The following is a 15059-nucleotide window of genomic DNA, read 5'->3' on the forward strand; positions in this document are numbered from 1 at the left end:
AAAAGAATTTTATTGTACTGTACACGTGTATAAGTATATATGACAAATAAAGGCATTCTTCTGTTCTGCAGCTGCTGAATAAAAGAACCCTCACTGTATGGCAGCAGAGTAAGTACATTCTACAGTGTTGCTAAAAGGTTACATTGTAACCAAGTATGACATTGCAAACAAGTATAACATTGCTATATTGCCTTGGTACTTGTACTTTGTCATCTGCATAGCAGTGAAAGTTTATGCCATGTTTATGAATAATTTCACCTATGCTTCCACTAGGTGAAATTATTCATAAACATGGCATAAACTTTCACTGCTATGCAGATGACACACAGCTGTATATATCAGCCAAACCAAATGATACTGACACAATCAGTAAGATTGAAGATTGTGTAAACGACATAAAAAACTGGATGTCGTGTTATTTTCTTTTACTTAATTCAGATAAAACTGAGGTTTTACTTCTTGGCTCTAAAGCTGCAAGAGACAAGTTGTCTAACCTGGTGCTAAACTTAAACATGTTCTCTGTTACTCCCAGCCCAGATGTAAAAAACTTAGGTGTCACAATAGATTCAGATCTCTCATTTGATACACACGTTAATAATATTACTAGAGTTGCTTTCTATCATTTGCGTAACATTTCTAAAATAAGAAATATACTATCTGTTAATGACGCCGAAAAACTGATCCATGCGTTTATAACTTCTCGGTTAGATTATTGTAATGCTCTTCTAACTGGATGCTCTGGTAGATCCTTAAACAAACTCCAGTTAGTTCAAAATGCAGCAGCTCGAGTGCTAACTAGAACTAAAAAATTTGACCATATTACTCCTGTTCTATCGTCTCTACACTGGCTGCCAGTTAAATTTCGCATTGATTACAAAATACTTTTACTAACTTATAAAGCGCTACATGGTCTGGCTCCACAGTATCTGAGTGAACTTATTAATTACTACAACCCAGCACGTCCACTTCGTTCACAAGATGCAGGGTTACTTATAGTTCCTAGAATTAAAAAGATCACGGCTGGTGGAAGAGCGTTTTCTTACAAAGCTCCACAGCTTTGGAATAATCTTCCTGCCTCTGTTCGGGATTCGGACACAGTCTCAATGTTTAAGTCTAGACTGAAAACATATTTATTTTCTCAGGCTTTTAGTATAGACAAAGGCGCAGAGCTTGGGGGTTCTTGGTCATAGAAACTTGTGGTGATCAGGGATGTTGGGTTGCTGTCGTCCTGCCTCTCTTGTCCGATCACTCAGGTTTGATGACGGTGGGGAGATGGACGCTGATGTCCTGTGAAAGCCTTCATGACCTTGTTACCTGCTTGCTCTCCCTTTTAGTTATGCTGTAATAATTAGGGCTGCCGGAGTCTAAAACTCTCTGTAAAACTGTTTGTCAACTAGCATTGTACATTATTAACTACATTCTCTGTTGTTTTACCCCGAGGGCATTCTGATGGAAACCTGTTTACCCGCCGAGGTTAAGGATTAAAGTCGAGACTGCCGGGACAACGATGCTGCTCCTGTCAGATGTGACGGGTCTGGAGTAATTGCAACGACAAGAAATCACTACAGACTTTATTGAAGACTAGAGCGGATAACAACTCTATTATTATTTAATTGTTTATTTATCTATTTATTACCAGTTATGACTTTTAGATAATTTAATTCTGTGTTTGTATGATTTGTGTAAATCGTGTATTTATTTAAAGTATCCTCCAGGCCACCCAAGAAGGATGGGCCCTGCTGAGTCTGGTTCCTCTCAAGGTTTCTTTCTGTAATTTTCAGGGAGTTTTTCCTTGCCACAGTCGCCCTCGGCTTGCTCAACAGGGGTTTTTGTATCTGTTGGTCCTGGATTTTGTAAAGTTGCTTTGAGACAATGTATATTGTAAAAAGCGCTATATAAATAAAGTTGACTTGACTTGACTTTGCACAGGACACCTTACATGGAAACCAGGAGCCACATACTCTCGTTTGCACACTTATACATTGCTTGTCTACATATGTAAATGAAAATTGCACCTTGCACACTTCTCCGTTGGACTGACTGTATAGGACTGTTTTATCCTACTTCATGACTACTTGTATATGTATATATACTTTATATTTTATTTCCTAAGTACAGCACACTCATCTCGTTGTACTTGTACAATGACAATAAAGATATTCGTATTTGTATGACATCTTTCAGATCAGAGTCCTTCATAATTAAGCAGTAAGATGCCGCCTGAACCTTTGTAAAAGCAAAGCAAAGTCTGGCTGCAACTCTGTCAAAATTTTGGCGACAACTCATGGGTATTTTAAGCATGAATGTCTTTGATTAGCTGGGCAGCATGGTGGCTCGGAGGGTAGCACTGTCGCCTCACAGCAAGAGGTTTAATCCCCAGGTGGGGTGGTCCGGGTCCTTTCTTTGTGGAGTTTGCATGTTCTCCCTGTGTCTGCGTGGGTATCCTCCGGGAGCTCCAGTTTCCTCCCACAGTCCAAAGACATGCAAGTGAGGTGAATTAGAGATACTAAAGTGTCCAGGACTGTGTTCGATATAACCTTGTGAACTGATGAATCTTGTATAATGAGTAACTACCGTTTCTGTCATGAATGTAACCAAAGTGTAAACCATGACGTTAAAATCCCAATAAACAAACAAACAAACAAACTTTGATTAGCTAAACAGCTAACAAAATAACATGCTTTTCCCACAAATATTTAATTAATACATAAAGAACAACTATAAGTTGTTCTATAGTATACTGAAAGGTTGAGAGTTCGAATCCCAGCTCTGCCATGCAGCCACTGTTGGGCCCTTGAGTAAGGCCCTTAACCATCTCTGCTACAATGGCTGACCCTGCACTCTGACCCCAGCTTTAAAACAAGCTGGGATACGTGAAAAAAGAATTTCGTTGTGCTTTAAGTCGGTATATGTATATATGACAAATAAAGGCATTCTATTCCATTAGGTAATGAAGTATTAACACAAGATAAGGTAGTTGAAGGAAGTTAAAAATACCGCAGTGTGGTGGTGCGAGTAAACACATGGTCCACAAAACAATCAAAATCATACCCTTAAAGATTAAAACTGTTTGTACAGTAGATATCAAAAAGTTTACACACCTATGTGCTGAATCATTTTAGAACTTTTTCCGCCTGTAATGTGATCTATAGTCTGTTCAATTCAATTGAAAATAAAATGCATAAAAAAAAATCTTTTAGAGAATAAAAAAGGCATAATGTGGTTGCATAAAATATACACACATTCAAACTGATACTTTGTTAAAGCACCTTTTGATTTTACGACAGCAGCAGTTAAGTATTTTCAACATTTTAACTCACACTTTCAAAACAATGAAACTCACTGAGCAAACATAAAAAAAAATGGGTTGAATTGAAATCATGCATTAGTCCTTGTGGTAAAATCTGCAATTCCGATGTGCAGTAACGTTTTCCATTGGACATTAAACATCATTTTGACTTCATCAAAGCAGAAAGCCATGATGAGTCTCACTTACTTCAAAGAAATTTATTATTATTTTTTAATGAAAATAAATATGAATATAACACATTTAAAGCAAAATATTTCAAATTCTTGGTGGCATGGTGAGTTTGATTTTAGCTTTCGTAATATGTCCTGCATGCACTATGCCAACTTTTTTGTTCTTATTTAATGTAATAAATATTTCATTCATATATGTCATTTTGACTCTCAAAATAAATATGTGACTGAAATTGTTTGCGTTTGGATCCTTTAGGTAGTAGTTAATTAGCTAGCTTGTCTATCAAGTCAACTAGTAGATTCTTAGCTGTTATTAAGTTAATCTAGCTAGTGAAGCCCTTTCACCTTGCTCATTAAAAGTTTGGGTTGTTTCTTCGTGTTCACATTAAATAAGATAGATAAGACTTTATTGACTTTGTAGTTATACAAAGAAACATTGTTCGGTAGCTCTCAGTGAGACCATCAGCAATACAAAAAATATTTAAAACATACTTCAGGTACCTAGGCATTCACTTAAAGAATCATAAAACAGCAAAATGCCTATTTTCCAAATACACGTTTGAAAGCAACTTTCTCTCAACTTTAATGCAAACTCCACACAGAAAGGACCTGGACAGCTTTACATGAGAATTAAACCCAGGACTTTCTTGCTATAAGGCGACAGTGCTAACCACCAAGCCATACCCCCCCTTCCCAAAATGACTCTTTAAAACAAAATGACTCTTTCAAACATTCTTATTATGCCTTAGGATTCCTTACCTTGATTTCCTGAACGTTAACCTGACGCTCACAAATAAGGGTAGAGTGTGCTTTCTCAGACACAGCTATCCTGTTTCTATAGGCCACCATGTTACTTTGAAGACTCTTTATCATTGTGTCAGCCATGTTGTGCTTGTATTCCACCATGTCATATGCACTCCTAAAAACACATGAGTTTATAGGGTTATAAACATTCCCTAAAAAATACATGCTCATTAGTCTTGGCAGTGTTCTAAAAGGTTGTGTATTGTAGGGTGTATACAACATTAGGATCACCTAACTAATATACTGTCAACACATCTCTGCCCTGTCAAGACATGGACTTAACAAAACATCTGAAGTGTGGTACCTGGTAATTTTAGTAATTCTATATGTTGCGAGGTGTCCCTTAGTTAATGATACACATGTGCATAGCCACCCACATGATCTTGGATCAAACCATCAATTTTATTCAATTGCTCCTACTTACAATGCCAGTGTGCCCATTTTAAGTGCCCAATTGTACATTATCTGCATATTGAGCCAAATTACCCATTCTGTTGGCCCAGCCCACAGTTTTCATGTCCTCAGGAATTACTGGGTCTTGGCTGTGCAACAACCTGTCAGCAGTTTGTGGCTTGTCCTTTGTTGGACCTCTGTAGGTGGATACTCACCACATCTACCTGTGAGCACATTTTGCTATTTTACAGAAGACAACAGTCATCTGGCCATAACAATTTGGTCCTTATCAAAGTTACTCAGGTCTTTACGCTTTGCCATCTCTGCAGCGTTCAACTTATTTACTATGAGTATTAACAGCCCAACAATTTAATTATTAATATTCCTGACTGTGACATGCACAATTGTTATGAAATATGCAATGTCAAGCTCATATTAGCTGGGGCAATCCAAATTTAAGTGGTCTATAAGGGCACAATTTACACTGCTGTGACAGGACAAAAACCAAGCATGGAGCTTAAAGAACTGTATGTGGATCTCCATGATCAAATCGTGGCATACATCAGGGCAAAGTTATAGAAAAAATATTTTTTAAAATTGTATGCAAAATACTTTTTGAATCCTCTATGTGTGTGTGACTAAAAAATTTTTTATAATAGCCTTTTGCCTGTATAACAGCTTTACAAATTTTTAAACGAAGTTCATACATCTGCTAAATGTTTGATGTCTTATTTACCTTTACCTAATTACATAGAATTTACACAATTTGTTGCAAAAAAAAAGCAAATAGGGTATAAAGACAAATAAATAAATGGCCATAAAATGCAGACAAAGTAACAAATGAAAGACATAAAAAGGTTTGCAGTAGAGAAAGTGGATAGAAAAGGAAACTATGTATGTCACAATATGACAGGTTAGAAATAAAATTAATAATAAATACATTGCATGCTTTCACACTTGTGGTAACAGTAACAGTTTTAGACCAGTAAGTGGGTAGCAGGTATAGTGGCATATCTGGGGTTAAGGTTAACTTAAATCAGTAACAGATGACTTGTGCTTTGTGACGTTATTTGACGTTATTTATTATGTTAAATGCTGTTTAGTGAATGCACATGATCAGCAAGTGACATTTTTGTACCTAGGCTACAGATTTGAATCAACATTAGATAGAACATAGAGGTATTAGAAGGAAATATACCACACAGCATTACACCACCACATTTATTAGAGCTTTTTATATTTGATTTATAAGAAGCAACCATTGCTATATAGTATATTTAGGGATATATACAGTCAAACAATGTTACAGTTTATTGTATGAATAGCCATTTGTACATTTTAAATGTCTACTTTCTAAAAGGGACAAGCAGGTCCAAACCATGCCAGTAATGTGCACCTCACTGCATCTACACTTATGTTTCTGTACTCATTTATTGCATTTTTTGTATTTGTCACCCATCTGTAGATAATGTCTTTCGTCCACATGTGGTGTAGTAATTAGCTTGTTGAAGCTGATAATGTAGCTTTTGTCTTTCACTTACTGTAGTTTTTCTACTGGCATGACAGCAGCAATTTTTTCCATCATGTCTGATGCTTTCCTGTATTCTACACAGTCTAGGCTGAGCTCCTCAATCTTTAAGGATACCTGTTCACACCTCAGTAAGAATGTGCTGTGGGCTTTCTGCAGACAAACAATACTGCATTAAACATCAAACTTTGTTATGCACAAAACTAAGCTGTAAGCATCAACAATCAATATACATACTTTAACTGAATTTAAATGGTCCAGACAAACACACTTTTGCTGTTCAAGATCTTTAGACCAGTCTTTGCCATTGGTTAATATGTCACTTAGATTCTTTTTTAAGATGTCCGTTGTCTGAAAAAGCATTAAATAAATAAACAAAATTACAAAAATAAATTACATTTATATGATTTATTAAATATGAAATTAAAACTGTGGATTGTGCTTTTTTATGTTTTCTTTCTTATATTACATTTTGTTTGAGAATAAACAAGCATAAAGTGTGACAAATATACAAAACCAGAGAGCATTAGGCTAGGGTCACTTTAGGCTGGGAGATTTTATACAGTGATGATTCATCTTACCCATTCAAATTAGATTTTAAGCCAATTCAGTAACTTGAGCTAAAGCCTTAACCAGCTTTCAGTGCTTGTATACTAAAAGCTATCACAGATTGGTCACTCCTTTCATTATCATCAATTAATAATAAAAATGAGCGCTCTGATTGCCTATTTTACTGTCCAAAAACCGGTGTTTGTTAATAAGTTGAAAGCCTATAAGCTGGGTGAGAATATCCTGGTTAACACCTGCTGTTTTATTTCTTATCTCATCAAATAGTCCTGCACTTAAATCCTGATTTAGAAAGGCCAGTTTCAAAATCACATGCGCACTAGCAAGGGGCACTTGGGGTATGCAGTGGGTTTGTACACTAGCTTACCACTATGGAGTGGAAGTTTAAATCTCAGCAGTGTTACCGAACTGGCTGGTTGTCCAGACACGATTGCCCTTTTTAACAATAGAGAACTGGAAATAATTAAATTTGGAGGAAAAAAAACCAACAAACAAAACACCAACAAAATGGGCCTCAAGTTAAGACTTTTACTAAACCAAAAGCTATTTTTGTTTCTTCACAGTCAGTTAAAGGTACATTTACTTTTGTGGTTGTTAGCTTTAAGATGTACAGTGCCTATGAAAATCATCATAACATATATTTTGACACAAAAAAATCACCATGATGAAATGTGCTTTCAAAGGGGTGCTGTGATAAAGTTGTGGAAATGCACAAATTAGGAAAATGATACACAAAGATTTTAGTGGTTTAGTTATTACTTTCAGTACCATTCATCATCAAGAAGTGAAAAATTTATGGCACCACCAACACCTTGCCAAGATTGGGTCGTCCTGAGCCCTGACCTAAACTTAACAGAAAATCTGTGGATGAGAGACCAGTGAATTGCCAGTCACCAGAACATTTGATTAAACATGAACAATTCTGCAAGGAAGAATGGTCAAATATTTCCCAAACTAGGTGTACAAATCTGGTAGGGACATATCCAAACAGACTGGTGGCTGTAACTAAAGTTGAAAGATGGCTCTAAAAGGTACTAAATCGAGGAACGGTCACTTTTACAACCCTGTTATTCTAGATTTTTAATTTTGTGTAATTACATTTCAGAACTGTTTCCTTCTTCACATTACTTGAACCTTGTAAGGTAAATCTGTGAATAAAGCTGAAGAAAGATATTTCTTGGATTTTTGGCTATAGGACAAAAAGTGACCATTCAAAAAGTTTTCAAGACTTAGTTAAATTAGTTTAAAATGTGTACATTAACCTGTTTTAGTCATATGGTGGTCTTTTAACTGAATCAGGAATGAACCCTGCACTAGCAAATACACAATACTGACAAAATTCTAACCTTTGATTTTGCTGTATGTACGTCTTTTAGTTCCACCATTCTTGTTTCCAGTTGGGAGACTGAATAGGAGGCTACTTGATATTTTTCCAGTAGCTCATTCTTCATTCTTTCACCATCAACCTTTGCAATATTCATTTCTTCTGTGATGGAGGCAATGGAACCCTGTTGGTGTTGTTAAAAAAAAGTGTACAGTGTAAAGTAATTGAGATATCTTTTTAAATATGCATGGATTCTTGAATAAATGTTCATACATGTCAGGCATCAGGCAGGTCATACACCCTACTGTTAAAACAATTATTTTTTTAAACACAAATATAAAATATATTGGTCAATTAAAATATATAAAATAAATATTATTAATTGTCATTGCAATTCATAATGAGATGTTTGAAATGTTATGATCTTAGAGAACATCTATATAAACAAAATGTGAATTAATTTATATATAACAGTCTGTTTAAACTAATAGTACACAAAAAATCATACTTTTCATTTAATTAATTAACATATTACTTATTAACATATCCTTTTAGAGCCACGGTTTTAGAGTCTTTCTAAAATGAATTAAAAAATGCAAACCTAAATCTCTTATCCACCAAGGCATTTAGACCCTTCATTCAGTACTTTGTGGAGACCTTAAGCAGCAGTTACTGCTGCAAGTATTCTTGGATATATCTAAATGCTGAAAATGCAAATTAAATAAACAGTGTTTCTTCTATTTATTTGCCTTTAATTTATTTCTGACAACATGAACCCGAGATATTTCATGTTATTTAAGGCCTGCAACTCAAAACGTTGGGATGGTAAAGTACTTACCACTTTGTAATGTTGTCTTTCCTTCTCACAACACTTAAAATACATTTTGGCACCAAGGACACCACTTTGGCATTGTAGAGAGAGAAAAATGCAAATCCCTTCCAATCTTTCTTTGAGGAATGTTGTTTTTAAACATTTCAATTTTCACATGCATTTGCTCACAAACTGAAGATCGTCTGCCAACATTTGCTCCACAAGACTCAGCCTTTTGTGGATAATACTTTTGTTCCAAATCATGATTACAGTGACCTGTTTGTACATTCACATGGCTGTATACTCACAAATAAAGTGTAATTCACCAGACAAAATATGAAATATCTTGGGTTCATACTGTCTGCATTGAAATAAAAGTCAAAGTAAATGTAAGAAACACTGCATTTTTTATTTGCATTTTTCATACTATCCCAACTTTGTCTGATTTTGGGTTGTACAAATAAACAAACACAGAAACAAAGCAGTAACTTGTATAAGGTTTAGAATTCATTCATAAGTTAGTGTTAGTTTCTTCCTAGGGTTATAATTGTTCAAATGTAGGCTTGTAAAGCATTAATTACATTCTTTTAAACATTTGTTGCAATCTGAGGTTTGATTAAGTAATTAATGTGAAGGGTTCTGAGCAGGGCTGCATGATAATAGTTGTTTCCTGTTTCCTTCACAGATGAGAGCACACTAAGCACATGTGACGGACATAAAAGAAATCTGGAGATGCCATGGTGAACATTATGCTGCCTGCAACATCACCCAGCATGACAGGTTTGACGGTGGGTCAGTGATGGTCTGGGAAGGACTGTCCTTGGAGGTTAACACAACGGTACCCTGACTGCTAGGTAGCAGGCTGAAATCCTCAGAGCCATTGACCTTATGCTGGTGTAGTGGGCCCTGGGTTCCTCTTGATGATAATGCCCGGCCTCATGTGGCCAGAGTATGCAGGCAGTTCTTGGATGATGAAAGTATTGATGCTATTGCCTGGCCTTAACATTGTCCAGACCAGATCTTCTTAAGTGGCCTAGACCGGAGTCCTGATTTTAACATTATCAACCAATTATAGGTGATACCTCAAAATATATGTTCTACCCAAGGCTATTTTATTAATAAAAACCAAATCAAAAATAAAGTTCCTAGTTTATACAAATTACAGGTTGTAACAATCGTTCATCTGATAAAAAAGCATTGGGTACGAATACCTTTTAAAAAACACTGCGTAAATTAATTGAATGTTTATCTGTCTAAATAAATAAACAAACAAAAACAAAAGATGTCATCACATTATGTAATCAGACAAAATGTCAAACTTGCAATTAATAACTCTAAAACTGTAATTAAAATAGTTGTTCTGAGTGCTTACCTTAAAAACTGCTACCAAGTTCATCTCACTTATCAGCTGCATCTTTAACTGTTCTGCCTCTTTCTGCCAAATAAAACAAACATAAACCAGCTGATAGACCAGTTAAAAACAAGTACAAATTGTTTACCTCTAAATTAGAGCAAAAAGCTTTACCAACAAAACAGTAACTGCAATGATCTACAAAATTTCTGTGAAAATACAGTATATACAGTGTATCACAAAAGTGAGTACACTCCTCACATTTCTGCAGATATTTAAGTATATCTTTTCATGGGACAACACTGACAAAATGACACTTTGACACAATGAAAAGTAGTCTGTGTGCAGCTTATATAACAGTGTAAATTTATTCTTCCCTCAAAATAACTCAATATACAGCCATTAATGTCTAAACCACCGGCAACAAAAGTGAGTACACCCCTTAGTGAAAGTTCCTGAAGTGTCAATATTTTGTGTGGCCACCATTATTTCCCAGAACTGCCTTAACTCTCCTGGGCATGGAGTTTACCAGAGCTTCACAGGTTGGCACTGGAATGCTTTTCCACTCCTCCATGACGACATCCCGGAGCTGGCGGATATTCGAGACTTTGCGCTCCTCCACCTTCCGCTTGAGGATGCCCCAAAGATGTTCTATTTGGTTTAGGTCTGGAGACATGCTTGGCCAGTCCATCACCTTTACCCTCAGCCTCTTCAATAAAGCAGTGGTCGTCTTAGAGGTGTGTTTGGGGTCATTATCATGCTGGAACACTGCCCTGCGACCCAGTTTCCGGAGGGAGGGGATCATGCTCTGCTTCAGTATTTCACAGTACATATTGGAGTTCATGTGTCCCTCAATGAAATGTAACTCCCCAACACCTGCTTGCCACCACACATGCTTGAGACCATCTGAACCAAACAAATTAATCTTGGTCTCATCAGACCATAGGACATGGTTCCAGTAATCCATGTCCTTTGTTGACATGTCTTCAGCAAACTGTTTGCGGGCTTTCTTGTGTAGAGACTTCAGAAGAGGCTTCCTTCTGGGGTGACAGCCATGCAGACCAATTTGATGTAGTGTGCGGCGTATGGTCTGAGCACTGACAGGCTGACACCCCACCTTTTCAATCTCTGCAGCAATGCTGACAGCACTCCTGCGCCTATCTTTCAAAGACAGCAGTTGGATGTGACGCTGAGCACGTGCACTCAGCTTCTTTGGACGACCAACGCGAGGTCTGTTCTGAGTGGACCCTGCTCTTTTAAAACGCTGGATGATCTTGGCCACTGTGCTGCAGCTCAGTTTCAGGGTGTTGGCAATCTTCTTGTAGCCTTGGCCATCTTCATGTAGCGCAACAATTCGTCTTTTAAGATCCTCAGAGAGTTCTTTGCCATGAGGTGCCATGTTGGAACTTTCAGTGACCAGTATGAGAGAGTGTGAGAGCTGTACTACTAAATTGAACACACCTGCTCCCTATGCACACCTGAGACCTAGTAACACTAACGAGTCACATGACATTTTGAAGGGAAAATGACAAGCAGTCCTCAATTTGGACATTTAGGGGTGTAGTCTCTTAGGGGTGTACTCACTTTTGTTGCCGGTGGTTTAGACATTAATGGCTGTATATTGAGTTATTTTGAGGGAAGAATAAATTTACACTGTTATATAAGCTGCACACAGACTACTTTTCATTGTGTCAAAGTGTCATTTTGTCAGTGTTGTCCCATGAAAAGATATACTTAAATATCTGCAGAAATGTGAGGGGTGTACTCACTTTTGTGATACACTGTACATTACCAATCAAAAGTTTTACAGCACCCTCATTTCTGTCCACTTTCTATTAACATTTACACAGATTAATGTGAAAAAATAAATTTCAATTGTTTGGGGAGTGAAGAAACTTATAGTTGCAGTTTAGCAAGTGGAAATGTTGATTTTCAGATCTGTGTCCATAAAGCCACGCTGTTGTAACTCATGCAGAATAGAATAGATAGCATAAATGCATAAAACCACTAATTGCATAAAACAGACATGGAGTTCCTAAATATAAATAAATAGATATAGATATAGATAAATATGTAGTCCTGACAGAAGCATTGTCCTGCTGAGCATTCTCTCTCCAAAACACCAATATAAGCCTTTGCATTAATAATACCTTCACATTTTTGCAGATGCTGGTTATTGTACTTTTCATTGGCAACAGTCTAGATGTTTTGTTTATCTTTGGCACAATAAATCCAATGCCTGTTTTCCTCAAAAACAAGGACTCATCCTTGACTGGACTGAAATGTGGATCTGACCACACAACTACAAAAATGTTTCTGCTGTTCTTCTTAGAGAATTTACCAGTGTTTCAGCACAAATTTTATATATGGCTTCCTCTTTGCATAACACAGTTTCAGAATACGTTTCTTGATGCAGCAATGGACTGTGTTAAGTGACAATAAGTTCTCCCAAATCCAAATCAAATGTTGCTATGTCCACCATGGAGGTATGACGGTTTCTCAAAGAACATTGCCTGAGGGCTCAATGTTCATACACATTCAGCAGCGGGTTTTTGCTCTTGGCCCTAATACACCAAGATTTCCCCTGACTCCTTGAATCAAGTCATAATACATAATCTGTAGATGGCAAAAGGTCTAAATTCTTTGCAATCCTGTGCTGAGAAACATTGTCTTTGAAGTATGGCCCAAAGTGGTGAACACAACCCATCTTTGCTTGCAAAAAGTAATCAAGTGGTTAGTTTCATTGTTGCTGAATAATTATTTGTTCTATAAAAAGCTTTATTAATTATAACTCTTAAACTGACATGTTTTTGTTTTTTATGAAATAAACAATTTAGTTTAAGTGGTAAGTTTATTGTATTCCACTAAACATTTTTAGGTTAATCACTGGATATGAACTGCTTGCATATTAATAAAAAACTGGAAACTGTGGTGTTGTAAAATGTTAAGTGAATATAGTATAAATTCAAGATTTACTGGATAACCTATGCATGACTACCCATGCAACAAGTCATAAAAATTTTAATTTCCTCCCAGACAGTGGCAATTGGGCAAGCTCTTCCATGTAGTAATACATGCTGTTAGAATAAGACTCTCACCTCCATCATTTGCTCCTGAAGAAATGTTTGTTGATTTAATTCATTTAACCTAGCTAGAGTATTTGAGTGATGGTCAATCTCCAGTGCCAGCTTAGCCTTGGCCTGCTCCCACTGTTCCTCATTTTGACTGATCCTCTGTAATATCCGTTTTTGGCCACTCTGCAACCCATTTATTGTCTCCTTGCTACAATGTTTAAAAAGCAAGATACACAAAAATGTTTATTATAACCCTGTTATGCATTAAATGTTAATTATAACCTTTATTATGTGTTACTAATTATTTTGATTATTAAAAAGGTTTGGCTAAGTGCTTGGGTGACACAGCGAGCCATTATGCTAGTGATTGTTATCAGGATTTGGAACAAATGTCCACGAGTCTTTGAGGAGCAAAAATGGGAAAGGCTTCTCAAGTTTGTCCAATGAGTAAGAAAATTATTTAAATGTTTAAAAAACAATGTTCCTTAAAGAAAGAGAAGAAAGCATAATTAAATGATTAAAATAATTTGAGGAATTTTACTTAGGGTCCCAAGCCTAAGCTGAAGACCTCTGATCTCTGATCCTTCAGAAAGCACTGCATCAACAACAGTCATTCATCAATAGCTGATATTATTACATGGACAAGGGGTTATTTTTAACTTTTGTCAAGAACTACAATATGAAATTCACAAATTACATTACAATAACATTCACAAATGCTACTTAAAACGTAAGTCCTATGTTAACCTTGTCTAAAAGAGGCAAAAAGTTCTCTAGGCTCAGAGGCATTTGGGATGGACCATGACATAGTGGAATTGTGTATTGTGGTCAGACAAAGAAGTATTGGGTACCATGTGCTCTGGACCAAAGAAGAAAAGTACTTTCCAGACTGTTATCAGCAACAAGTCCAAAAGCCAGAGTCTGTCATGATATGTGATTGTGCCATTGGCAAATGTAATTTGATGGCAACTTCTGTGATGGCAGCATTAAAGCATAAAAGTTCATCTATTATTATTATAAAACATAAAATAATCACAAAAATCACATATATATAGTCATGTGAAAAAGTTAATTTGCATACTGCTTTATTTACTTCCTTATTGTCACAACTTCTTCTGATTTGGGGTTGTACAAAATACATTTATTAAAACTGTATGATAATTTAAAAGTCTGAGAAAGAAGTAGGATCTTTCCCATCAGTAAAAAAAAAATCAGTGGAACATGATAAAAGTTATATATGATTTTTTTTTTAAAAAGCATACGATAAAAAATCTGTACTTTTTAACATTTTTAAAAAGCATTTGGTTTAAGGTGCTTTTTGGAGGGTAATGTGTCAGTAGTTTCTACATAATTAGTAGGAGATTAAAAGTAGTAGATCGACCATTTGTTTTTGAAAATGTATTGAGGTACAAGTTTAAGCATAACCCCAAATCCAAACAGTTAGGACAGCATGACAATGCAAATAAAAAATGCAGTTTTTCTTACAATTAATTTGACTTTTATTTATTTGCAAACAGTAAGAACCCAACATATTTAATGGTTTGTCTGGTCAACCCTGTTTCTATTTGTTAATATCAATACCATGACAGTTATTGGACTTGTTACTAATAACAGTCAGGATGGTCCTTTCTATCCTTGATTCGGAGCACACAGCATCAATTTCTTCCAAAAAAGATTATGACCACAATAGACACTTCAACTGTATGATGGTCCATCTCAGATGCCTT

General features: G+C 36.1%; 1 protein-coding gene across 13 annotated transcripts in view; it reads right to left on the reverse strand.

The window, feature by feature from the left end:
* Window positions 1-15059, reverse strand: part of LOC134309777 (coiled-coil domain-containing protein 178) — a 73746-nt gene that overhangs the window by 31512 nt on the left and 27175 nt on the right. For all 13 annotated transcript variants that reach the window (XM_062991072.1, XM_062991070.1, XM_062991071.1 and 10 more), the window contains 6 exons: window positions 13357-13540; window positions 10280-10342; window positions 8119-8280; window positions 6443-6556; window positions 6219-6358; window positions 4240-4399 (listed from right to left, as the gene is read on the reverse strand). In XM_062991072.1, coding sequence (XP_062847142.1) covers window positions 4240-4399; window positions 6219-6358; window positions 6443-6556; window positions 8119-8280; window positions 10280-10342; window positions 13357-13540 — 823 coding nt within the window. The remainder of the gene's footprint in view (window positions 1-4239; window positions 4400-6218; window positions 6359-6442; window positions 6557-8118; window positions 8281-10279; window positions 10343-13356; window positions 13541-15059) is intronic.

The sequence above is a fragment of the Trichomycterus rosablanca genome, chromosome 3, assembly GCF_030014385.1.
Source record: "Trichomycterus rosablanca isolate fTriRos1 chromosome 3, fTriRos1.hap1, whole genome shotgun sequence".
Taxonomy (NCBI): domain Eukaryota; kingdom Metazoa; phylum Chordata; class Actinopteri; order Siluriformes; family Trichomycteridae; genus Trichomycterus; species Trichomycterus rosablanca.